At 39.8% G+C, this 27,533-nt stretch overlaps 1 protein-coding gene across 1 annotated transcript in view; it reads right to left on the reverse strand.

The window, feature by feature from the left end:
• The window catches only part of LOC126277972 (treacle protein-like), a 1,047,714-nt gene that overhangs the window by 11,016 nt on the left and 1,009,165 nt on the right, over window positions 1–27,533 (reverse strand). The window contains exons 13-14 of the mRNA XM_049977624.1: window positions 14,388–14,560; window positions 32–289 (exon numbers count right to left, since the gene is read on the reverse strand). Coding sequence (XP_049833581.1) covers window positions 32–289; window positions 14,388–14,560 — 431 coding nt within the window. The remainder of the gene's footprint in view (window positions 1–31; window positions 290–14,387; window positions 14,561–27,533) is intronic.

Below are 27,533 nucleotides of genomic sequence, written 5' to 3' on the forward strand. Positions count from 1 at the left end.
TTAACATATTGCTGAAATTTCAATTTCTCACCTGCAACTGGGCTTCGTGGTCCCTACTGACGAGGTCCTCTACCTGCCGTTGCAATCGGGCTGTCTCTGCGTCAGCTGCCTCCAGGCGCTCGCGCAGGTCTTTGGCACGCTGCTCACTTTCTCTGAGCTGGCGTTTGTGCTCTGCCTCTGCCTGCTGCAGCTTTGACAAGCCATCCTGCAGCAATGCTGCTTCTCGCTCCGAATGGAGACATTCCAGGCGCGAAATCTCATCCTCATACCGACACCTTTTCTCTTCCGTCTGTAAACCATCAACATTATTTATGAACCACTCATAGTGAAACTGTGGGGGGAGCAGGTTGGGGGGGGGGGGGGGGCAGTACTGCCATTGGATACCACAAGCAGATTATAAAGTACAAGTAATTGCAGAAGGAACTGTTCTATACACTGACAAGCTCTCCATTTTGTTGCATCACATAGTACTGTACTCTGGCAAATCAAATTGATGGTGACTGTTTCAGCTAAACTACAAACTTCACTTGGTTACAATGTTACAGTTCAGTTATACACTTGTGAATGTACAGGATGAATCTGACTCCATCATCATCATCATCATCATCATCATCATCATCATCATCATCATCATAATAATCATCATCATCTATCATGGTCTTTCCCACTCCTTGATCGATCTCTACAATATAGACACAGGTGCGAGTTATATCCACTTTCTTATTTAACAAATATCTGCTTCTGTATCAAACCTGTTTGATGCTAACTACTACCACACACGGAGTGGTTTTTCATTTCACAATATCATATCACCATGAAAATGAAATGGTGGTTCGGCATATTTGACACTACTTCAGCAACTTGTCTGTCTGATGAAGATGAAATCGATGATGATGATGAGAGGACCATCCAATCACCTGCGAGAAGAGAAATCAGTTCAGAGACATAAAGAAGATCAAAAATATGCTTCGACTGCTATTAGGGGTGAACAATGTGTGGACTCTTTGAAAATAAAGTAAATCTGTTAAAGCTGTTATTAGTTGTCTTTGTTTTTCTTAAAATAAAAAGTTTTATGTCGAGGGCAACCTCAGCTGTAGTAATCCATGACACATTTCACAAGTAAACCACTTTTTACTGGACATGAACTTTTATTTAGCCTACAGGAGCACAACTGGTTTCGTTATATCAAATTACATCTTCAGGTGTATATCTATGTATCATTAATTTCCTTGCCCCTTGACTTTCAGAAATGTTTATCTGTTCATTTAGGTTGTTTCTGTGTCATTTTGGAATTCATCGAGTTACTTTTCACAATCTACAAACATGCAATTTTTCTCGGGAGAATATATCCAGCATATTCACATTTCACAGTTGAAAACAAAGTCAAATGGAATAAGATGCCAAACTGAAGAAGGTAATTCTGCATGCCACCTGACAATATTTGCATCTCAAAAAGGTTTCAAAGAAATAAAAATTTTCAGCACACCACCAACAGTTACATAATCAAAGAAGTAAATCCTGTCTTGCTGGAAGACAAATGAGTTTTCATCACAAAGTATTGCTTTTGGATAAATATGAACTGTTATAGAAATTCTGTTGTAATCATTTTGGTCTAAACAACTATTATATGATTAAGGGCTTATGGGTTATTACTTTGGAAACAGATGATCGGTTGAAAGCTATGACAAAGAGCTATGTTAAACATGGTAAAAAACAGTGCCGAACACAGTGAAAACAATTTTCCACAAAAGAGGACTACAACAGAAGACAGCTCCATCACTGCCAGAAGCTGAAGCAGTACATCCAAAAGAATCACTGAACACAAGCCTATATGCAGCTGATGTCTCTCCTCGGAAATCTCAACAGATATAATTTAGGGCTACCAGAGATTATGCAAAAAGAATATTAAGTGAAACACAAGAAGAAGTTGCATTTAACACTGCTGCAGCTGTGTTCTTTGATACAAAAAATTAAAACATCTACACTGAAGCACCAAAAAAAACTGGTATTGCATATTCAAATCATGCCTATACCAGTTTTTTTGTGCTTCAGTGTAGATGTTTTGAAAATTTTTTGTATCAAAGAACCCAGCTGCAGCAGTGTTAAATGCAACTGCTTCAGGCAGAATGCGGTGTTGCAGTTGGCAATGCCTATATAAGACAAGTGTCTGGCACAGTTGTTAAATCAGTTACTGCTGCTACAATGGCAGGTCGTCAAGATTTAAGTGAGTCTGCACGAGGTGTCATAGTTGGCGCACAAGCAATGGGACACAAGCTCTCTGAGGTAGCAGTGAAGTAGGGATATTCCCGTACAACCATTTCATGAATGTACCATGAATATTGAGCATCCGGTAAAACATCAAATCTTCGACATTGGTGCGCCGACATCACTGCGGGCTGAAAAAGATCCTGCAAGAACGGGATCAGTGACAATTGAAGAGGATCGTTTAATGTGACAAAGAGCAACCCTTCTGAAAATTGCAACAGATTTCAGTGCGGGGCCATCAACAAATGTCAGCATGTGAAACATTCAACGAAACATCAACAATATGGGCTTTCGGAGCCAAAGGTTCACTCATGTAACCTTGTTGACTGCACAACACAAAACTTTACACCTTGCCTGGGCCCATCAAAAACTGACTTGGAACTGTTGACTAGAAACATGATGCCTGGTTGGACGAATCTCATTTCAAATTGTATCGAGAGGATAGACCTATATGGGTATGAAGACTATCTCATGAATCCATGGACCAAGCATGTCAGCAGGGAACTGAGTCATTCCATGTCAAATCAACACACCTATTTTACCTCACCGTCTTAGATTTTGCTGAAAGTTGGTATACTTATAGTGGGCACTGAGACTAAGAAAAATTCCAAATTTCAATTTTTTATCTCAAACCATTCCTGAAATATGGCTATATAAACTTTTCAAAAACTGGCCAAAAATTTGTGAACGGACTTTTTTTAAATTGCCCTAGGAGCTGCCCTAATTGGGCTAGAGAACTGGGAAAAGTGTCATTTTTCAGTATTTTGCATGCTCTTTCCAGGGATATACAACAAAACATAGCTTCTAATTAATAACCTATTTCAAAATACTAATTAATATTTTGATTTAATTTTAATTTTTTACGAAAAGTACAAAATTGAAAATTTTCAAAATATTTCCTTAACTACATCATACTATTGTAAATCACATGACAAAATATAAATCTGGGATGATGATGGGTTCATTGTTAAAAAAAATTATTATGGACTCTTGTTTTTGTTTTTCACTAACGGCCCTAGTTTGACCAAATTGACCTTTAACAAACAGGAATTTCTTTAAAATATACTGAAAGGTAAGTAAAAAAAGTATTAGAAACATCAAAACATCACCTAATTTAACCAAAACTAATCAGCATATTTTATAACTAAGTTGACTGCTTATTGTAATTTCATACAACTTCACTTACAGTATATTAACCAATATAACAAAAACAAGAAATTGAGCATTTAACTACAAACTGAAATAAAGTATGAATAAGTACAAGTATTTACATAATAGTTCTGGTCCATGATGTTTGTTTAATAGTTCCATTTCAAATTAAATACGTAATGCTTGTTTTTGAGTAACTGTACATAGCTAAATTTAACAGAATAGGTACAACAATAATTTTGAAATGACTTTCTATAAAATATACATTAACACTAACCTGAGACAAAAATTAAGTTTTGTTGAAAGCAGTTTTCCAATAAATTGTCTTGGAACTTCACATATTACATTTTAATAAAGCTGACTGGGTTCCGTTTACATCACTTTCATTAAGATTGTGAGAACATCCACAACTGACACCCACATGACATCTGCATGTGCAGGTTAAGAGAATGACTTAGCTGGTTCACATAAATGAAGAAAAGTTTTTTCACTTCATCAAGTTCTTTGTTTTTTTCTCAAATGTACCCAAGCCACCAGTTTGTGCCATATACAGTGGTGACATAGCCTGATACATCTTGTAACTTCAGTTTGTCTGGTGGTGTAGCTACTTCCCTCTCCCAACTCTGCATATCACCTGAGAAATATTTGACAATTTTGATGTAGTGTTGGGAATGAAAGTGTGAAATTGCTGTGTTCCTCTGATTGTCAATGCCTCTTCAAGTCAGCTTTTTAAGAATATTTCTGAAGCAGCATAGTCTTCTTGAGTGGAATATGCAAAATCAACATTTGTATCTACTGCCCACTCTCGTGCGGTCTGGATCTGAATTTGGTATTGCCTTTGCAAACTTGCACGAGCTGCCGGTCTCTTTACTGAACCCCCTACTCCATCACAAGGCCCTTTCCTATGTGCTGTGACTGAAAAGTGCCACTCAGCTTTTATGTTGAAGTCTTCCTCATGAAGGTGGTGGTGGTGGTGGTTAGTGTTTAACGTCCCGTCGACAACGAGGTCATTAGAGACGGAGCAGAAGCTCGGGTTAGGGAAGGAAATCGGCCGTGCCCTAACAAAGGAACCATCCCGGCATTTGCCTGAAACGATTTAGGGAAATCACGGAAAACCTAAATCAGGATGGCCAGAGACGGGATTGAACCGTCGAGTCCAGTGTGTTAACCACTGCGCTACCTCGCTCGGTCTTCCTCATGAAGGCAAAGGTTCAGGAAGTTTTTCTTATTTTTATACTGAGCAGCAGAACTGTCAGAATAAAAGTATATCTTTTTTGGAATCTTTTGAAATTTATTTGTTAGATATGAAATTACCTTCTTTTGAAAGGTGTAAACCAAAGTTGTATTGTGCTCCAGGCAATCAGAAACAATGACAAAGCTCATATGCTCAATTTTGTCTTCCTGTTTGTAATGTAGCCTATAATTACAGGATGAATGGTAATCTGTTGTCTTGTCCAGTGGAAACTCTGAGCTTCATCCTGTAGAACTATACTATAATTTTCTGAAAACTCACATTTGACAACAAACTCAGATTCCATAAGGTTTTCTCTTGTGGAGTTAAGGAATGTTTGTTGTTGCTTAGCAAGGAAGTCATGCTGAATCAAAGTCGACATCTTACTACAAAATAAATCTATGAGTTCTTCAGACGTTTTCTGAACTATTTCCAGATTACATAGGTCAACTGACATCCACTGTCAGAACTGAACTTGTTCAAGTAAGTTTTCATGAAAAGAGTCTTTTAAAATTTTACGTATGACAGTTTCTCCTGGGCCGTATTCACAGTTTCCCATGTTGCAATTAACTGATGATGGGTTCCAAAGCATTTTTTCAATGCACTGCTTATAACTGTTTAAGCTGCTGTTTGTTACTGTATTTAGTTTGGCATTTTCTATCATTAATTTTATGTTTTGGTGAGTTGTACACACGGAGACAGTGTGTGTGCCACTCCGGCCAGCTAATACAACTCAGCAAATTTAGAGAAACCTATTTTTATGTTAGGAAACTTGTCTTTAAAGTGCTTGAAAGTCTTTAAAATGCTTGAAAGCTGCTTTAAGGTTACACAAAATAAGTCTTTATGATATTTTTGTTTTATTTCCACTTGTTTCTGTAATTGTTACACAATGTGTAATACCTGGCATTGCCCTGCTAACTTCATCATTTTCATAAAATCTATGTACAGTTTCAACAGCTTGTTGATAAACACTTCCCTGGTTTTGAGTTTGGACCTTCCATGAATCTTTCTCTTTCAAAATCTCTCTTTCAAAATTTTTTTTCGACTGCCGAGCAATGTAATTTAGGAGCATTAAATTCCCTCATTATTTTCCTGACACTCCACTTTTCAGGTAAACTTGTAAGAATCATTAGTTTTTTTTGCTCTACTTATAGAATTTTTGAAGTTTCTTTTCAAGTACGGATTCATCAGTATCAGTATCTGATGAAGTTTCAGGAAAAGTGTACCTTGTCATTGATGAGATTTTCCTCACTTTTGATTTGGCGTAATGCCTAGATGTTAGTTTTCTCTTGTCAATTGGGGACTCACCTAGTTCTTGAAGTGTTGTGTTAAATATTTTAACAGCTACTGAAGTTGGAGTGAAGTCAGGGTGTTGGTCTCGGATGATTATCTCTGATCCAGAAGATTCTTCTTCAACACTTTCATCACTGATGGGCTCTGGTGTATTTTTCAGTTTGGTTACATCTTTCCTACATTTATCACAAACCTTGGCACCACTTGGTATTTGAGGAAATAATTTGGGCATTCATGTTGTGACATTTCTCCGTTTCTTTTTCTGTCTCTAATAAAATGATTTGACTTCTTCAATGGATTACAACACTGCACTCTTACAGCACTGCACTTTTTACTTAGTTCCATATTTATACAAAAACCACTTATAAACTGTCCTTCAATGTACAGATTTACTTGAAAATGAACTATTAAATATAATAGAGACTGGTCAACACAGAGGTAACAACTGATTTGCACTAAAACCACAGCGCACAATAATGTTGTAAGCACACAAAGCCTAGGAAGGTAACAATGCAGACTACATCATTTCAACAATGGCTCCAGTCTCTGAATTATTGTACAGACATCAAGCCCCATGCATACGGTCCTCTACTGACGTACTACCTTAAAGGTCAGTTTGGTCAAACTAGGGCTGTTAGTGAAAAACAAGAGTCCTGAATAATTTTTTTTAACAATGAACCCATCATCATCCAACAATTATATTTTGCCATGTGATTTACAACAGTATGAAGTAGTTATGGAAATATTTTGAAAATTTTCAATTATGTACTTTTTGTAAAAAAAATTAAATCAAAATATTACCATTTTGAAAAAGGTTATTAATTAGAAGCCACATTTTTTGTCTATCACTGGAAAGAGCATGAAAAATGCTGCAAAATGACATCTTTCCCAGTTCTCTAGCTCAATTAGGGCAATTTATAAAAAAGTCCGTTCACACATTTTGGGCCCCGTTTTTGAAAAATTTACATGACCATATTTCAGGAATGGTTTGAGGTAAAAAATTGAAATTTGGTATTTTTCATAGTTTCAGCACCCACTATAAGTATACCAACTTTCAGCAAAATCTAAGAGGGTGAGGTAAAATTTTTATTTAAAGTATGTTGATTTGACATGGAATGACTCAACTCTTCAAGCTGGAAGAGGCTCTGTAATGCTGTGGGGCATGTTCAGTTGAAGTGGTACAGGACTCCTGATACGTCTAGATACGAGTGACAGATGACATGTATATAAGCCTCCTGTGTAATCACCCTGCATCCATTCAAGTCCATTGTGCATTCCGACGGACTTGGGCAAGTCCAGTAGGGCAATGCGACATCCCACACATCCAGAATTGTTACAAAGTTACTCCAGGAACTCTTCCAAGTTTAGAAACTTCTGCTGGCCACCAAACTTCCCAGACATGATTATTGAGCATATCTGGGATTCCTTGCGCAAAATGTGCTGTTCATAAGAGATCTCTGCTCCCTCATACCTCCATGGATTTATGGACAAACCTGCAGGATTCATGGTGTCAATTCCCTCTAGCATTACTTCACACATTATTCGAGTCCATGACACGTCATGTCGCAGCACTTCTGCGGGGTTGCTTGCAAGGGCCCTACACGATATTAGGCACATGTACCAGTTTCTTTGGCTCTTTAGTATAGTACAAGTAAAGCATGTCCTGATGTTTAGATCACAGGCTGCCGACCATAAAGCTGCAAGAAAAGTTGCAATTGTCATAGCAGTAACGCAGTCAAAAAAATTGCAGGTTTCATGTTACCACATCGAAGGTGGCCAATAAAGGAAGTGATGCACGTCTGCTGTTCCAGCAATAATGGTAAAAGCAGCTAGCAAGTTAAAGGCAGAAAATGGCTTACTGGTACTGTCAAAGAATAAAATAATGTGGATAAAGAAAGTTTCAGTCCAAAAGTATATGTTGTCAAACTTGTCAAACAAAATGAAAGATATATTTACTGCTTATTTTCTAAATCTGTGAAATTATTCCAGAATGCTGCATCACAGTTGGAATCCTAGGAAAATACTTGATCTGTTACTAAAATGTAAAAAATGATGCTTGCAATCACCCAATTAAAGAAGATTATAAAAGTTTAACTGCTAAAACAGCACATAATTTGGAATCCAAGTACTGTAGGCCAGGTATTTTTACCCAAAATAAAAATTGTTTGTTCGTAGAAGGTGAAAAAAGTTGTGAATTCCAAAATAGCATGAAACAACCTAAATTAACAAGCAAACATTTCTAAAAGTTAAGAGACTTTACTTTAATGTAAACAGAGACAATGAACACCACCTTTAACATGTTTTACATCATTTTCAAATATGCTTACTGAAGAACCCTTCATGTTCTTTGTTTTTAATAGCAGTCAAATCACGTTTTTGACCTCCTTCATTACCTTTCAAGCCATCTGTCTGAAAAATGAAATGAACTTTTCCTGACCAAAGAAAATGAGCTTGTTTCAATTGCACAAAGGAAACTCAGGTCTTAGACAACCCTTTCAAGATACACGATTTTGAAAAATCGTATCAAATTAATGAATACATTATGTGAATCAACTTTAATCTTCAGTAATCAAGAGACCACTTGTACAGCCTTATGACATGTTGGCTGGCTGCAAAAAGAGGAACAAAATTGGCAATGGATATTCATCCTATCATAACAAACAAGCAGCCAAAACGTCATCCAAATTTGTCACGATAAGATTTAAGAACCACTTTGACAGCAAATTGGGAAATCTAGTGCTCAGTATATGCTACACTGAGCACTTGTTCAGTAATTAGGCTGTTGTATCCTAAACAATGAGGAGAGTCACCAAGTTCCAGCATCATTTGCCATTATCTCATGAGCAAACATAAAGCAAACTTCACTTGTTTCAGTGTCGCAATATGGAAATGCTGGACTTTATGAAAGCATAGCTTCATATGCATACCTAGTGGAATTATTTCATCAAAATCTGTGAGGGAGGGGATTATGGGGCCAGGGAGGGGGGGGTTGACATACTTGGGGCTTTGTTTATATTTTAAGCACTTGAAATGGAATGACCCATAAGTAAGTACACTGAACAATTGAAACAACTGTTGCAAAAGCAAACAAGTAGCCACAAGGAAAAAGATTCCTCACTGCCTAAAGACTGTGAAGATAGGATTATGAGGGGAAAAGAAAGCTGGTAGCTAGGGGTAGTAATAACTAATGATAATTCCATTAGCAGGGCATCGGAAATGGCGACCATAGCATGGCATACACTCTCTGGAGCAGGACTTGGCAAAGCATACATGTAATGAATCTGAAACCACCTGGATTTAGCCCGAGCATCATTTCAAGCTACATCTACCATTTCAGAACAATACGGGCTGGTGCTAACATGAAGTCATGTCCTCAGAAAGCAAATGTGAAAGGAGAGAAAGCAAACTGAGCCAAATGATCAAAATGAAAAAGAATCAAATCAAATTCGTACTTCTATTACCTTTGACTCAAAGGAGTGACTAAGGTATCATTCTGACCACCACGCTCCGATGACAACAGATCTACAGAGTCAAAAAAGATGACACCTTTACTTCTTCCTGTTCTAACAGTGAGGTTGTGTGTTTTCTGAGATTGGCAGGCATCAAAAACCAAAGATTGGAGGTGTATTTTTTAGAAAGGCTACCATACAGAGAGAGATCCATTGCAATTCCGGTTTCCTTAAAAAAAGTGGTATGGTGTCTCATAAACAGAGTCCTGCTGCAATCAAGGACAACTGTCCACAATCTCTGTTAACCTATTAATTAAAAGTTGGTTGTTACCTTTTTTCAGAAACTGGGAAAGCAACTCTCCAACTGCTCAAGGCATACTTTTAGGGCTAATCAAATTCAGATCTCTACGACTGCTGCAGATCAGCACATCAATTTATAAGAATCCTTAATTTAATGACTGATCAAAATTACAATGCTCATTTCTCAACCACTCCTTACAATGTTACTTGCCATTCAAACTTCATACTCCATATTTCTTGAAATGAGGCTTGACACATGAACATTTTAGAAGTGAGATCACTGTAAAGAGTGAGAAGAATGTCAATTTAACCCATTCCCCACTTCTTGAATAAATAAATATATAATCCCAATTTTTAATTTGTAATTTCTAATCATGCCTCTATGACATTGCAACACTGAATTTTTCTGCAAGAATTATGACTTGGGGTAAAGTGTGATGAGTGATAAGGAAGGGGTGTGAGAAGTTGAAATTTCTATCCAAGTGGTTATTAAGATTACAAAAATTTGAGGATCACATCACTTTATTGGCCCTCTGTCTGTGTTTGGCAAAGTGACAACAGATTTTCTAAGACCTTAAAATATTCAAATACATTAGAGTTGGTGACTCATCATGGAAACCTATATCTACACAAAATATATGTGTTACTCTTAATTCTGTTCACGTGCTAAATTTCAACAGATGCTTCAGTACTAACTTCTTATGGATGGGGACCTAAATATGTAAAAACGTTAGAACTGGAAACAGGTATATAGTATAACTGAATGTGCAGATTCAAGATTTACAATTATGTAACATATCATTGTGTTTAAAAATTATACAGGTCTACCTACAATGATTAAATACTGTTTTTGGTTATTATTTTGTAGAGCAGATAATGCAAGCATCTGCTCTTTCAATTTAATTTAGCAGCTATGGATATTCAAGTAGTCACAACTACCAAAAAACTATGTCACTTTTTGACAGCTGACAACAGACTAAATACACTGAAGTGCCAAAGAAACTGGTACAGGCATGCATATTCAAATACAGATAAATGTAAACAGGCAGAATACTGTGCTGTGGTCGACAATGCCTATGTAACACAATAAGTGTCTGGCGCAGTTGTTACATCAATTACTGCTGCTACAATTGCAGATTATTAATATTCAAGTGTGTTTGAACATGGTGTTATAGTCAGCAAACGAGCAATGGGACACAGCACCTCTGAGGTAGGGATGAAGTGGGGATTTTCCCATATGACAATTTCATGAGAGTACTGTGAATATCAGGAATCTGGTAAAACATTAAGACTCCGACATCACTGCAGCCGGAAAAAGATCCTGCAAGAATGGGACTGACGACGACTGAAGAGAATTGTTCAAAGTGACAGAAGACCGGCCCTTCTGCAAATTGCTACAGATTTCAGTGCTGGGCCATCAACCAGTGTCAGCATGTGAGCCATTCAACGAAACATCATCAATATGGGCTTTCGGAGCCAAAGGTTCACTCATGTAACCTTGTTGACTGCACAATACCAAACTTTACACCTTGCCTGGGCCCATCAAGAACTGACTTGGAACTGTTGATGACTGGAAACATGATGCCTGGTTGGACGAATCTCATTTCAAATTGTTTCAAAAGGCTAGACCTATATGGGTATGCAGGCAATCTCATGAATCCATGGACCTTCATGTCAGCAGGGGACTCTTCAAGCTGGTAGAGGCTCTGTAATGCTGTGGAGCATGTGCAGTTGAAGTGGTATGGGATCCCTGATATGTCTAGAATACGACTGACAGATGACATGTATGTGAGCATCCTGTGTAATCACCCTGCATCCCTTCAAGTCCATTGTGCATTCTGGCAGACTTGGGAAAGTCCAGTAGGGCAATGTGACATCCCACACATCCAGAATTGTTACACAGTTACTCCAGGAACTCTTCTGAGTTTAGAAACTTCTACTGGCCACCAAACTTCCCAGACATGATTATTGAGCATATCTGGGATTCCTTGCGCAAAATGTGCTGCTCATAAGAGATCTCTGCCCCCTCATACCTCTATGGATTTATGGACAAACCTGCAGGATTCATGGCGTCAATTCCCTCTAGCACTACTTCTGACATTAGTCTAGTTCATGACATGTTGTCTGTTTGCTCACAGAAGCCTACACGATATTAGGCAGATGTACCAATTTCTTTGGCTCTTCAGTGTATATGATACGGGTACCCACTTTTTCAGACATGCTTACCAGTATAACAAAGAAAAAACTGCATGAATCTGACATACAATGTGTAAAATTACAAAATTCTAATGTCTTAGTTATCAAATACACTTGTAAATAAATTTCCAAATATGACAGGCAATTTTTAGATAATAAGTTGCATAGAAGCTAAGTCCGTAGAATGATCCGAGGAGAATCAGCAAACAACAGTAAGCTGAGTGAGGCTGCACCAAAGGGGAAACCCAGCTCCCAAATGACAGATGTAAACTATTAGGTTCGCACAGAAGTTTGTAGTGTTTTTCTATACATTTAATAAACACAACAGATATGCATAACAGACTTTAGTCATCAATAATATAGTCTCCTTCACTACATACAACAAGCTGCAATGTCGGTGCAACTTTTTGATTCCATAAATGTAGAAATCACATAGTTTTGAGGCGAAGAATTTGTCAAGCATTTCTGTAGTGCTATTTCATCCAGGAAAGAAGTTCCTCAAAGGTTTCTTGATAGTTTGTTGAGGAGATGAAAATCTGTGGGCACAAGATCAGGTAAATAAGGTCAGTGTGGACAGACTTTACAATCCTACTCCGGTATAGGGTTTTGTCAGTCTAGCAGGATGCAGGTGAGCATTACCTGAAACCTGAATCACTTCATTCATGCAGTCTTCCTGGTTGTTGTCCTTTGACTGGCAAGAAGCGTTAATGAAGGTTACACCTCAGGGAAGCAATCTGTAGTACACCACACTATTGCTGTGCCACCAGATACATGATATTACCTTTTGTGGATGAACGTATGTCTTTGCAGAGGGATTTGCTACTGTGTTTTGGCTTAATCATTCCTTTCTTTTCCTTACATTTGCATAAAGACACCATTTCTCATAATCAGTAATAATACAATACAGGAATGGTCCGTTTCACTCACGAGCCAGTTGATGACGACCGAGCAGATATGCACTGATGGCCATCCACAGATTTTTGTAAGAAAACCATTTTCTTGCAGACCTCTATCCAACGGCATTATCTCTACGCACAGTGCAAACATTTCTGGCTACCTCCGATGCTGTCACCCCTCACTTCATTCAGACAGCAGAGTATTTCGGAAATGTTTCGATTTCTCCAACCGGTACTCCATTTTCTAGTGGCCACAGCTCCACTCACTAATGGCAAAATACAATATGTAAACTCAAATAGCAACCGTGACCCATAAATAAAAAAGGACAACTGGTAAATAAACCCATAGCAACCTGTATACCAACATGCAAAATAAAAATGCTACGAACGTATGCTCCTCCTGGTACTAAAAAGGAGCAGCAGTTCTCTCATTTACACCATTGTATGGCCATAATTTGCAGAACAGCGTTCATCATCAAAATGCCTAGTGAAATACTGGAGACTGCGAGTGCACACTTTGATTTAACTGCGTAAATTAAATGATGGAAAATCCAGAATGCTGTAAGAACAATACTGCGAAAAGGCCAGATTGTTACCCACCACAGAGGGGCGGCGTTGAGTTGCAGGCAAGCACAAAATCACCATTTTCTCTTGCCGCACTTTAGAAGTGGGTCTTTAGCCCAAAAGCTCAAATGCATAGAGCTGTATTTCTGTAGGGCCTGTCTGCAGTCAACATTTCCTATATTTAGCCAGTAGCAAGGTATCGTAATAATAATTGTCTCCCGCATACCACATACATCGGCACCATGATTCTGGGTTTTTAGGAGCATGCTAACCACAGGTAGAATCGGCCTAGCACATTTAACAACATAGGCTTCTTTTTGGGTCAGTTTCACACATCAGTTAGACAAATTGCAAACTTTTTGAAAAATTCTCTCATTCTTTGACATGGATAACACTAGACAGAGACAGGTGGCAACAGAAGGGGCATCCGGCCACTGAAATGAAATGAAATAAAATGAAATGAAATGTCGTGTGACGAGGTCCTCCCGTCGGGTAGACCGTTCGCCTGGTGCAAGTCTTTCGATTTGACGCCACTTCGGCAACTTGCCCATCAATGGGGATGAAATGATAAGGATTAGGACAACACAACACCCAGCTCCTGAGTGGAGAAAATTTCCGACCCAGCCGGGAATCGAACCCGGGCCCTTTGGATTGACAGTCTGTCACGCTGACCACTCAGCTACCGTGTCAGCCACTGTCTATCACTAACATCACCAAATACAGAACCCAGAACAACCACACACACACACACACACACACACACACACACACACACACACACACACACACACACAGAGAGAGAGAGAGAGAGAGAGAGAGAGAGAGAGAGAGAGAGAGAGAGAGAGAGAGAGAGAGAGAGGGGGGGGGGGGGGGGCGAAACCTAGTTACACCCTGGCTTGGATGACCGTTTGGGATGACTGTTCTATCATCTGTAAAAGTAATTGAGATTGTGTTAGAAAATTTTTTAAAAAATCAAGTATTTTAGCCATGGCAGTCTCTCCGAACTATAAACAATGTACTTTGTGGAGTCGCTTCCGGACTTACGTCATTGACGAGGTACTGGACGAGCACGGCGAAAGCCTCGAAACCGGTGGCGCTGTGGCGCAGCTGCTGCAGCTGGGCGCGCGTGGGCACGGCCGGGGCGGCTTGCAGCTGCGGCTGCAATTTGCCGGCCGGCTCCTTGAGCGGCGCGCCGCTGCCCGCCACGCGGTTGTGATCTGCAACACACCACCACGCCGTTAGGGGAACAGTAAGGGCGGAGGGGTGTGGAAGACGTAACCGCTTTAAGGGGTGAAAACTGCTTGCAGGTACATTGCAGTATTTAACAAGAGTTACGACGTACATCTTTCTTATAAATACCTCTTCACTGAAAGTCAAATTGTACGACAAATAATAATTTCACTTCTAATTATTATTCCAGTAACAGTCCATGATAGTGATTAGTTGAAGATGATTTATTATTAGCTGCTTCGAACACAGTGAGATGATCAAGAAAAGAACTCAAGTCTTTCTCTCCCAGAAACACAACCCAGTTCATTTCAGAATACACTTTTCGTCGGGAGAGGATTATGGTAGTCTTCCTCTGGTCAGTGCTTGTAATGACTGTAATTCACCATTAACTTAAGACACAACCATCACTAAATAAGCTTCATTGTCTCAGATATCATTGGTATTTCGTAACTATCGAACACAGAAAAAATGTATTTATGTACGTAACTGCTTTACACTCACGCTTCACAATCATTAACCCACAGTTTGATGAGCATATCACATGCAATGATGACAACTCTACATCAAGAACAATTCAAACAACAATTCTCAATCAGAGCTAAATATACTAAAGTTACAAGAGAAGTCTGAATATAGGTTACTGCATTGTCTCTCACCGTTTCCGTATTGAATGGCCGGGAAGTCTGGTGAACAGAAAGCATCTTTCAAGCTACGCAAACGCCTTATAAAAAACGATCTCACACACTCCATCACTGACACTGAAGGCAACCCATAACGGTCCCAGATTTAGCTCTGTCTAGAGCTGCGAAACGGAATACTGGCGCCACAACCAACAATGGCACGGTGCGCAATGTATACAATATCTAAAGCTGTTATCTATCATAAAACGACTACTATCCTTTTTGTAGTTGTCCTACTAAAATACATGACGACATGTTGCTGGGAGTAACGAAAGGCATGTTCTGGAATCACAAATTCAAGTAGATTGTCAAAATATCTGTACCTTTTACTAATTCACACAGTGCAAAGAGTTATAAGTGATGTGAGATATAACAACTTTTATAATTGGCTAAACCACCATTAACGTCGAGCAAAGATTCTGTTGTTTGCCTGAAACGAACAAATGAAAGCGTAAAACCGCCATTCAAAGAGTACGGCGTAAACAGAAATACGGCAAACTCAGAAAGTTATGACAAATTAAAACAAGTTATTAGCTAAACCTCCAACAATCAAACTAAGGTATTTCATACGTTGGTGCTCACATTCTTCATATATCCTATACTTTCTACGCAGTTATCAAGTTATCGTTGAAATTTTTGTACAGGTTAAGTACTGTACAGGGGAAAACGTAGAAACGGGAGAGGTTGATGAACGTGCTTCTTACTCGATTCGAGTGCTAAAAAAATAAGTGCCACGTACGATATTTTAACAGAAAAGTTCTGAATCCTGGCGCGACTTGTGATAATGAAACACTGAAAATAAGCAACGTTCTATCCGCTTGTCGGAAACGATGTTGAAGACGCAAAATAGCTGAAACCACGTAACAAACTGCGGCTCTCCTGTCTGTCGCGAACACTGCAAAGAACTGGGAACGGTAACTGCTCCCATCACATTGTAAGACACCTCATACGAGAGAGGGGAGGCGTGTATGGCGATGGGGGGGGGGGGGGGGGGGGAGAGGCAAGCTTGCAAGGGGTGCACAGGAAAAAGCTTGCGCCATGTTAAACATTACAGGGTGTTGCGCTCCCCAACAAATCTGTATCGTCGCGGATGTTTGGCCACGTCGCACTCTGAAGGAAAGCGGTTGACCGCCCCCCAGCTTTACGCGTGAGAACACTCCCGACAAAATCTCACTGGTTATCGGCGGTTATTACAGGTGCATTTGCAGAACAGTTCAAAAACGACCTGTCGTCTGATGCGACACGCATTTTGCTACAATATAGTTCACATTAAACAATTAAAAATGCTGACAATTATAGCACGAAGTGTGGTTTTTCATTAAGTGTTTGTTTTCTGTTTTTGTTTGCACTTTAATGTGTATTCTATACTTTGTCACTAAAACACATACCTATGTTTCGTTCTTGTTTGTTCATCACATACACCTTAAGCAAACGAGCGAAGGCAGTTTATTTGCCACTTATAATAATTTCCGTTACGCTGTCGCTGTTCCACACTTCATACGTAAGTCAGTCATTGTTCGCTAGGTCAAGTTGGACTAGAGTTGCTGCCTTTGGCAGGTCGAAAGTTGGGACACTTCAAACAAAAGGTAGCACTTAATATATTAAATTTTATCACTTCAATCTACAACGCTACTGCTCTTCTACACTCCGTAAAACTTGGCATCATGATCGCGAGCACACCTTCAGTTGTGCATGTTACAAGGAGCTATTGCGCATGCGCAACTCGCGTGACGTAATTACCTTGATAATCAAGGGACACGGTTCACCATTTGCACAGCTAGCCCTTGCCACTCAACTAGAGGTGGTAGCACACTGCAGCAGACATTTATCCCAGTCGCTCGGCATAAATCCTGCTAATATGCAGATATGCTAATTCACTCACTATTTACTGTAGTAAACTGATATCAGATTTCAATAAATGTTAAAGTTGTAAGGACAGTAAACCTATTTTGTAATCTTCTGAATGAATTATAGTATATTAAGTTATGAGGCACTGAAACTCATATGGGCCTAAAGCTGATCATAGTCGATTATGAGATTGTAGCGTTTATTCGTGTTCCTGAACTCTGTTGATTTTATGGCGAGTCAAGTTCATCTGTGCTGCAGTCCTTGAAAATTCACGAAAAGCGTTATCACTGGTTTCTCTGATATTCACTTAAATGTGGGATGGATGACGATATGCTGTAGGCCCTTATTGATCTCAGCGCCTCATTTGTATTCTAGTCAAGTGATCACGTTGGTAGACATTACAATTTGAATTTAATCATTTGCACAAACGGCACTTTGTGTTTGAAGTTGGTTGCTTACTGTGCGGGAACAGGTTTTAGTGTGCAGTGAAAACATGAACTATGTTGAATCTATTTTAAATGTTAACTGAAATCTAAAGTTACGAGAACGGGTCGCGAGTCGTGCTTAGGTAGTTCGGCCGGTAGAGCACTTTCCCCCGAAAGGCAAAGGTCCCGAGTTCGAAATTCGTGAACTAATACATCTGTTAGGCATCTTGTAAATACATCCGGAAAAAAAAAAAAAAAAAAGGAAAAGCACAAAAACTCCCACTTACACAAAAATCCGAAATGGAGAGTTGCGAAAGCTTACACATTATTTCGTTATCGCCCTAAACTGTACTTAATGATGTACAAAACAACAAAATTCCACAAAACAAATCTTTGTTTTGTCATATAAGTTTGCATATTATTATTATTATTATTATTATTATTATTATTATTATTATTATTATTATTATTATTATATTATTATTATTATTATTATTTCCTTTCTCAGACGTTTTGTCTGGTTAAAAATGGAAAGTAATGCGGACCTTTATCAAGCGTGACTTCCTTTTAACTGTAAGGTATATGTTACATTGCATTTAGGAACTTTCAAGTAATTGAACATGTATCAATAATTACAGATTTCTGTAGTTGTATATATACGTTTGGATGTAGCTGTATTGCGTTGATGTTCTGGTGGATATTGTGTGGTATGACTCCTGTAGTTGATAGTATAATTGGTATAATGTCGTCAACTTTATCCTGATGCCCCGCGGTGGTCTCGCGGTTCTAGGCGCGGAGTCCGGAACCGTGCGACTGCTACGGTCGCAGGTTCGAATCCTGCCTCGGGCATGGATGTGTGTGATGTCCTTAGGTTAGTTAGGTTTAAGTAGTTCTAAGTTCTAGGGGACTAATGACCACAGCAGTTGAGTCCCATAGTGCTCAGAGCCATTTGAACCATTTATCCTGATGCCACATGTCCTCGACTTCCTCAGCCAGTTGGATGTATTTTTCAATTTTTTCTCCTGTTTTCTTCTGTATATTTGTTGTATTGAGTATGGATATTTCGATTAGTTATGTTAATTTCTTCTTTTTATGGGTGAGTATGATGTCACGTTATTATTATTATTATTATTATTATTATTATTATTGGCAGTGACTGTAGTTGTATAAACTTGTTAATAATAACTTTCAAACCGCAGATGCTATTAAGTTCACCCTCTCAAATTTATTTGAATCCAAAAATTTGTTAAAATGTGTACTCACGAGCCACCACTGATTCTGAGAATACGTTATTTTGTTGTTTTCCTTGCAGTGTCGACAAACATTAAAATTAGCTCAGGTATTATTATTATTTTTTTTTTTGAAGTTTTGAACAATTTGGTGTCAATTCTTTGTAATATTTATTAAACATTTATGTATGGCATTACTGTCGCCTGGGTCTTCTGCACATATTTTGATTAGTGTACAACGAGATGACATGTGGAAACGGTGAAGGCGAAAGGAAAAGGAAGAATAAAGACACCTAATGAAAGTCTGCACGCAATGGCGTGAGGCTGAGACTACAGTAGGATAGCGATACGCACGTACGCAAATGGCGTTAGTGTCGCGTACACAATGCATAAAAGGGCAGTGCATTGGCGGAAATGTCATTTGTATTCAGATGATTCGTGTGAAATGGTTTCCGATGTGATTATTGTCGCACGACGGGAATTGATATACTTGAACGCGGAATGGTTGCTGGACATAGACTCATGTAACATATTTAGGAAACTATTAGAGAACTCGATGTTTCAAGATCGCAGTGTAAAGAGTGTGCCGAGGCATTACCTCTAACCGTGGACAACGCACTGGCCGACGGTCTTCACTTAACGACCGAGAGCAGAGGCTTTTGCGTCGAGCTGTCGTGGTTAACAGACAGAAGAGCGACGCGAGTGCCTTGGCTAACAGCACGACATTACCTGCAGGGCCTCTCCTGGGCTCGTGACCATATCGGTTGGACCCTAATGACTGGTGGCCTGGTCAAATGAGTCCCTATTTCGCGGAAAGAGCTGATGTTAGGGTGTAGGTGTGTCGCAGACCCCATGCAGCCATTGACCCAAGTTGTCAACAAGAAACTGTATAAGCTAGTGGTGGCTCCACGATGGTGTTGGTTGTGTTTACATGGACAAATCTCTCTTCCAAATGAACCCATCATTGACTGGAAATGGTTATGTTCGGCTACTTGGAGACCGTTTGCATCCATTCGTGTTCCAAAACAACGAAGGAATTTTTATGGATGACAATGCGCCATGTCATCGGGGCACAATTGCTCGAGATTTTTCTTCAAACCACTCACGGCAATGCGAGCGAAAGATTTGGCCAACCTGATCCCCAGAAATGAAACCCATCCAACATTTATGGGACACAATCAAGATGTCAGTTCGTGCACAAAATCCTGCAACGGTAACGCTTTCGCAATTATGGATGGCTATATAGACAGCGTGGCTCAGTATTTCGGCAGTGGATTTTCAAAGGCTTGTTGCGTCCCTTGTACGTCGGAGTTTGCACTACGCCCGGGAAAAGGTTGTCCGACACGAAATTAGGAGGTATCCCGTGATTTTTGTCATCTCAGTGTATATGTGATGCAAGAAGTACTGTTTCTTTGTGGATGTCACTGAACTTAATGAAGAGAGACGATACAGTCGAAACTTTTATTAGCCCTTCCAGAGACATGCTTTGTGGAAAAAATACTCGCTAGCACACGGTTAGACTATTGCATTATTTTGGGTTTTGATGTGCTACACAACTTCAACATCACATTTTTGTGCACAGAATTAGCGAAAGTTTTGTCACTAGGCACTGACTGTGTAGAACAGTCTTCTCAAATGAAATGAGAGACTGGGTATGGCAGTTTACAAATCCAGATGTCCCGAGTCGGTTTGATTTTCTTATAGCGGCGTCCTACGTTAGCCAAAGAAGCGACATCAGCCTTCGCGACATTGCAGCTTCAAGCAACAGCGCGGGCTATATTTGGTGTCCTACGTATTGTCGAAAAGTTCGAGGTACACCTGGCTGTTACAGTCGGCAAGTTGTTTCTATAAAATAGCGCGCATGAACGGTAGCATATTGTGGCTCGAGAGAAAGGCAACAAAATTAGCTTTACTTAGGAAAATAAGGGCGATAAAGAAGCGCTGTGCATGAAGTTTACAGAGGGAGAATTTCGTAATTTATAAGCTACGACGATCACCAAAGAGCTTCTCATATACGCAAATGAGCAGAGATAGGTTCGACTAGCTAATCAGTGCATTAAGCACTAATGTTTCTTACATACACTCAAACTTCAATAGCCGATACGTTCGGAAGAATTAGTTTACTCCTGTTGGGCTTGAAGGATAGTGATTACTTAGGAGTAACCTTTATGAACGTATGTCATTTGGTTCTTCTATAGGTTAATGCTGCATCATCTGTATAATAGTTTGCAGCTGTTCTTGTAATTTTATTACAGGACAGAAGATGGTGACTTAAGTTTTGCAAAAATCTGTTCCTACAGTAAAGGTTTTTATAGCGATCTCGGCTCAGAACTCCACCTCCTCCTCTTCCTCCTGAGTTCAGAAGAATGTCTGACTTCGAAAAAAATGAGTCATTTTTCCCCATGAGGAGTTCATGGGGCAGTGGAAGCATCTTTGGCTGAAGTGTCATTGATCCTGGGTTCGGACCCACCTGCTTTTTAGGTTTTAACTGACTCAACTACAATCGTATCACCTGCTGCGTGTGTCAAGTTTTATCAGTACTCTTCACACAGCATGATTGATAAAGCGTACACACACCTATCCTAGTGTATCACACACATTTAATTCCTAACAGAAAAGAATGAGCAACCATGAAATTTTACTGACACTTGATTGTTGGGAACACAATTCGTCAGTCATCAATGGTAATTCAAAGACTTTCAATTAATTTAAATAATCTGCATAAATAAATCATACAAAATTTTTCAAAAACTGTATTGTGAAATCATTTGCCTAAAAGTATGAAATAAAATAGATTAGAGAAACATTCGGTGCACCTCATTTGCTGTACATGATTTCTAGTATCATTAAAAGGGACATAAAATGTGCCTCTTTCTTTTAGACAAATTAATTCACAAAAAACGTGACCCATTTTTTCATTATTTATTTTCAAGTTTTATTCAGAAAACATGATCTTACTGACGCCAAATTTGTCTTCCTAGCGACTTATGATCACGAAATGTCCTAAATTTAGTACTTAACTCGAAGGAAGTATTTTTGACAGTTAAATATGACACTAATGTATCTTTTTATGTACGAAACAGTTGATGAGATCAGGTTTTTGACACTTCAGCAACTTTTTGTTAAGTATTTCACTATCCCCGTAACTCACTAAGTTTTTTTTAATTACCAGATTATTTTGAAGTAATTAAATATTCGTTTGCAAAACTAACCTGTTTGCCACTTGTCAAGCGTAACTGGGCTATAAACCTACTGCGTATTTTATAGGGAGTCGTCTTTTCGCTCCACTCAAACATCTGACCAATACGTTTTGAAAATTAATCACACAACAAAAGACTTCCTCTCTGCGTGTTGTCATTTGTAGGAAATCTCGTTCTGATATCCTGAATCGATTATAAAAATCAAGATCTCAGAATAAAAAGAGATTCTGCTCTGAACTTTAAATAAAATTTCGATTTCATTAATTAAAACTTCCGGGCTGAATTGCCATGGTCCATATATATAACTTCTCCTTCCTGACGTTTCGTTGCCTACTGCGGGCAACATCATCTGGGGTGAGTCGGCGACTGGCTGATAGGCGCTGGTGGTCCCGCTTATAGCTTATGTAGAGCGCTTAGATGGCGCCACCACTCGTCACGTGCTTTCGACTTTAAAACTATCTCTAGCTAGTGCCATCTCTCTCGATTACAGGTAATCGATTGTCACTTCATTGGTACAAAGTCGATCGCCATATCTTGTCTAGTTTTAATCCTTCTTCTTTTCTATTAAAATTATTTCCGTGCTTGTAGATCTCTATAGTTTCTCTATACATGCGAGTATAATAATGTGAGGTCCTAGCTATCACGTTTGTCTCACTAAATTTTATTTCGTGATCACCGTCTTTGGGACAGATTGACAAATCAGCTTTATCGGAACACGTATTCAATCTACAGTTCCTTTTCTGTTCCGTTAGGCGGGTATTAACGCTCCTTTTAGTTGTTCTAACATAAACCATGCCACAGCTACACGGAATTTTATAGACGCCTGTGGTAGCTAGGTCGAAAGATTTCTCCACTTGAAACTTGGTCAAAACTTTACCATTACGGGCCGTGATGTTATGAATAAATGGAAGAAAACCTTTTTCCAGCCGACGGTGGTTGTTGTCGTGTATTTTCGGACACTTTTCTGCTAGGGTGGAGTGCTCGATCTATTTCCTTGTCAGTGTACCCATTTCTCTTGAAAGCTGTTCGCAAATGGTAAGATTAATTACGCCATTTGTGAACGTGCCACACGGGTCGTTTGTCCTCTACAGCTGGCGACATTTAAATTCAGCCGTGTATGAATTTTGTCGCCGGAAATTAATAACTTCCTGCTCGATTGGATAATCATTTTTTCCTTTAATCTACACAAAATGTTTCGTCATATTAATCAACGTTTTTGAAAGTAAGTACGAACTTGACAATGTAAGCACGTCTCAGAAACTGTTTAGCCTTTACATGGAAGCTAATATCGATTGTGAAAAACTGGCACCAGCGGTAGCAGAAGCGGTATTGCTATTTAAGTATGTACATGATCAAGGGGCACTGTAGATGTAACTTCAGGCGTTGGGTTAGTTTGTGGAATTGAAGGGACCAGACTGCTACGGTCAAATTTTTCCAAAATTTCAAACACCCACACAGAATAAAAACGAACAATGCGAAAGACGGCAGACGAGACAGGACGAGGAGGACTTAGACACAGACCAGACAAAAGGAATGAAAATCACAGAGTGTGACAGTGGTTGGCCGACCATAGAGAGAAAAAAGGAAAAGCCAACCACCGAGAAACACATTAAAAACTCAACCTAAAATCGTAGGCCAAAGGCCAGACTCAACACACAAAAAAGACAAACAGATTAAGTAATAAACGCCCCCTGCCCGAATAAAACGCAAAACTAAGCCTGTCATGGCAGTGTCATCTGTTAAAAGGGACACGGAGCGTATCAGGCAGCGCAAATGTCTGCCTGAGCACAGCTAACTTCAGGCGTGCCCCAGACTAGTGTATTAGGACAACTGCTCTTCATTTTGTATAGTAATGACTTTGCACACAGTTATTAGTGGTTACCTCATATTTTTTCGCAGATTATGCAACCGTCTATAATGAAGTATTGTTTAAAGCAAGCTGAACAAGTACACTATCAGACCTTAATAAAATTTCCACGTGGTGCGAAGATCGACAATTTACTTAAAAGTACACGAATGTAAAATTATGCACTTCACAAAACGACGAGAAAAAGTATCCCACGACGACAATATCAACGAGTCACAACTGGAAACAGTCAACTCATAATAATATATGGCTTTAATAATTTTTAAGGAAATGACATTAAACCATCACATAGACACAATTTAAGATGAACTATGTGGCAGGCTTCAGTTCTTGGCGCTTACTGGAAAAATGCAGTCAGTGAGCAAAGGAGACTGCAAACAAAACGTGTGTGATGTCTTAGAATACTGCTCAAGTGTGTGTCAGCCAGACCAAATAGCACCAGCAGCGGATAAGTAATATATTTAAAGAAGGAGAGCGCAAATTGATTGATTGACTTGCAAGAGCAACAACTGAAAAAACCTGAGCTGGTTAACACTTAAAAGATAAGGCGCCCAATTGCCCCGAGAAAGTCTACGCACAAAATTTCACGTAGCAGTGTTAAGTGAAGAACTTTGATAACAGACTAATTGCAGCGCACAGAGAAAATCAAGCAGTGAAAAGGCGCGAGAAGAAGCCCTAACGCTTGTACGAAGCTAAGAATCCTCTAGCATGCACTTCACATGGGTTTGCGGAGTACGTACTCAGATGTACCAGCGGTCTGGGGAAACCGATTCGCGAAACCCTGATTTGAGACCTTTACTGTGAACGTAGTAATTGCGCTACAATGCGCCGAAGCCGAATCCCGCAGGTCTCATGCTGCTTTTGTCTTTGGGTCACAGCAGTGAGTTCTTCCAATAACGTTTTCATATTTAAACTCTAGTGCTAGAAACTTTATTTTTTCTATGCATTTTACAATAGCTTACGGCTCACATGAAAATATAAATTTCTTCCCTTTTATGGCTTAATTTTGTTACGCTGATGTTCCCTGAGTCTCAGTAACGCGTGTGTTTAAAAATTTACATCGTGTACAAATACCGATAGAAAATTTTTATTACCACCTGCCTGAGATAGAAGCATACTTTATAATAATGGCGGACTTTGTTGAAATGTGGGACTTAATAATGCAGGTCGGTTATTACGTCCAAATCATCAAAGTATTATCGCTACTAACAAGGTTTCATCAACTGTTTGGTTCGGTCGCAGTTCATTTAATCAACGTAGGAATTTACGTGTGGCTATCAAGAGGGAACGATTTCTTTCTGAGCAGGAGTTTAAAGCATTAGTAAATGCATGTGACAGTAAAAAGAATATTTCTGAAGGATAAAGAAAAAAAAAAATATCACATCGCTGACGTTAGCATTCGTCCTATCTCTGACTTTCAAAGATCGATACCTCACATGGCAACGTTCAAGCGCCACAAGTGGTTCAGTAAAATGACAAAACCCTAATGTGGAACTTCGCACTTCTCTGCGACCTGTAAGAGCATACATTGCAGGGAAGCTATAAAAGTGACTTCGGGCCAACAAGATATGCTGCATCCAGAGTAAGTGTAATAGAATCCTCTTTTCAAGGTCTTATAAACGGTAATATTCAGAGTACTGCGGTGAAAATGACTTGTACTGAGGGTCAAAACGTTTATGGAGATAGCCGGGAAGAATTAGATCAAATTACATTTCAAGACTATATCGGTTTGTTGTTATTGGCTGCTTGTATAATCCATATGGTGAATATGCCCTTAAATACCGAGCTGTTACGATCTAAAATACATGTACAGGGTGTTCCGAAATTATTCGTTCAGGTTAATGCAAGAGGTAGAGAACATAAATGTTCTTCGATAAGGAACATACGGTTTCTGAAATCAAGTCGTAATCTTACGGAACATTTTGTTAGGGAGTAAGCTGTTGTGTCGGTGTCACTGACAGGGAATGTGTACTGGCATTCAAATACCAACAATTCGCATGTTTAGGCGCATGGGAATTCACGACATACCGGCGATTCGGTGTTAATGTGGGGGCCGGCATTCTCGGTGATACGATGATTGGACAATACGTTCTTCCATTTCGCCTCAACGAAATATCGCCGCTTCGTGGGACGTGTGTTATTAGAACTACTGGACGATGTGCCTCTGGATGTTAGACGAAGGATGAACTTCCAGCACGATGGGGTCCACCCCATTTGAGGGCTGCTGTGAGGAGGAGCCGCCTTCTGGAATCGCTGGATCTTTGGGCCAGACACCGACGTCAACTCACGTGTCTGCACTTCTTCCCCCATGGGCATAAGACGTTACTGGCCTATGAAACAAAAGGAGATCGTGTCACTAGAACTGCCGCTGCTGCCACCATTGCGTACACGACAGGTGTCTCATAGCGGATACAACAATTAGTGGTCCGACAATGCACTGCGCGCATATAGCGCAATGCTCGCGTGTATTTGCGCAGTTTCTGTGAATGCCACTGTTGCAATTAGTATGCTACACTACCTGCTGTTTAAGTCGTCCCTAGCATCAGAAATTGTTGTCAGGGGCCACACGTACCATAAATAAATACAATGAAGCGCCGAAGACACTGGTATAGACATGCGTATTCAAATACAGAGATATATAAACAGGCAGAATACGGCGCTGCGGTCAGCAACGCCTACACAAGACATCAAGTGTGTGGCGCATTTGTTGGATGCGTTCCTGCTACAACAATGGCAGATTATCACGATTTAAGTGAGTTTGAATGCGGTGTTATGGTCGGCGCACGAGCGATGGGACACAGCATATCCGAGGTAGCGATGAAGTGGGAATTTTCCCGTAGGACCATTTCACGAGTGTACCGCGAATGTCATGAATCTGGTAAAACATCAAATCTCCGATATCGCTGCGGCCGGAAAAATGTCGTACAAGAACGGGACGAAAGATAAGTGAAGAAAATCGTTCAACGCAACATAATGCAACCCTTCCGCAAACTGCTGCAGATTTCAACGCTGGGCCATCAACAAGTGTCAGCGTACGAACCATTCAACGAAACACCGATATTGGACTGTTTATGACTGGAAACATGTTGTCCCTTCGGACGAGTCTCTTTTCATATTGTATCGAGTAAGGAGACAACCTCATGAATCCATGGACCCTGCATGTCGGCAAGGGACTGTTCAAGCTGGCGGAGGCTCTGTAATGGTGTGGGGCGTGTGCTGTTGGAGTGATACGCGACCCCTGATACGTCTAGATATGATTCTGACAGGCGACACGTACGTAAGCATCCTGTCTGATTACCTGCTTCCATTCATGTTCATTGTGCATTATGCATTCCGACGGACTTGGGCAATTGCAGCACGACAATACCACACCCCCACACGTCCAGAATTGTTACATAGTGGCTCCAGAAACACCGATGCGAGTTTAAACACTTCCACTGGCCACCATACTCCCCAGACATGGACATTATGTTCAGAAGAGATCTCCATCCCATCGTACTCTTTCGGATTCATGGACAGCCCTGCGCGAGTCATGGTGTCTGTTCCCTCCAGCACTATTTCAGACACTAGTCGAGTTCACGCCACGTCGTGTTGCGTCAGTTCTGCGTGATATTAGGCAGATGTGTCAGCTTCTTTGGCTCTTCAGTGTATATCTGGCTATGTTCTCCTCCTGTAGTAATTTGAACGAACAGTTTCGGAACAGCCTTTACA

This window comes from Schistocerca gregaria, chromosome 6 (assembly GCF_023897955.1).
Source record: "Schistocerca gregaria isolate iqSchGreg1 chromosome 6, iqSchGreg1.2, whole genome shotgun sequence".
Classification (NCBI taxonomy): Eukaryota; Metazoa; Arthropoda; class Insecta; order Orthoptera; family Acrididae; genus Schistocerca; species Schistocerca gregaria.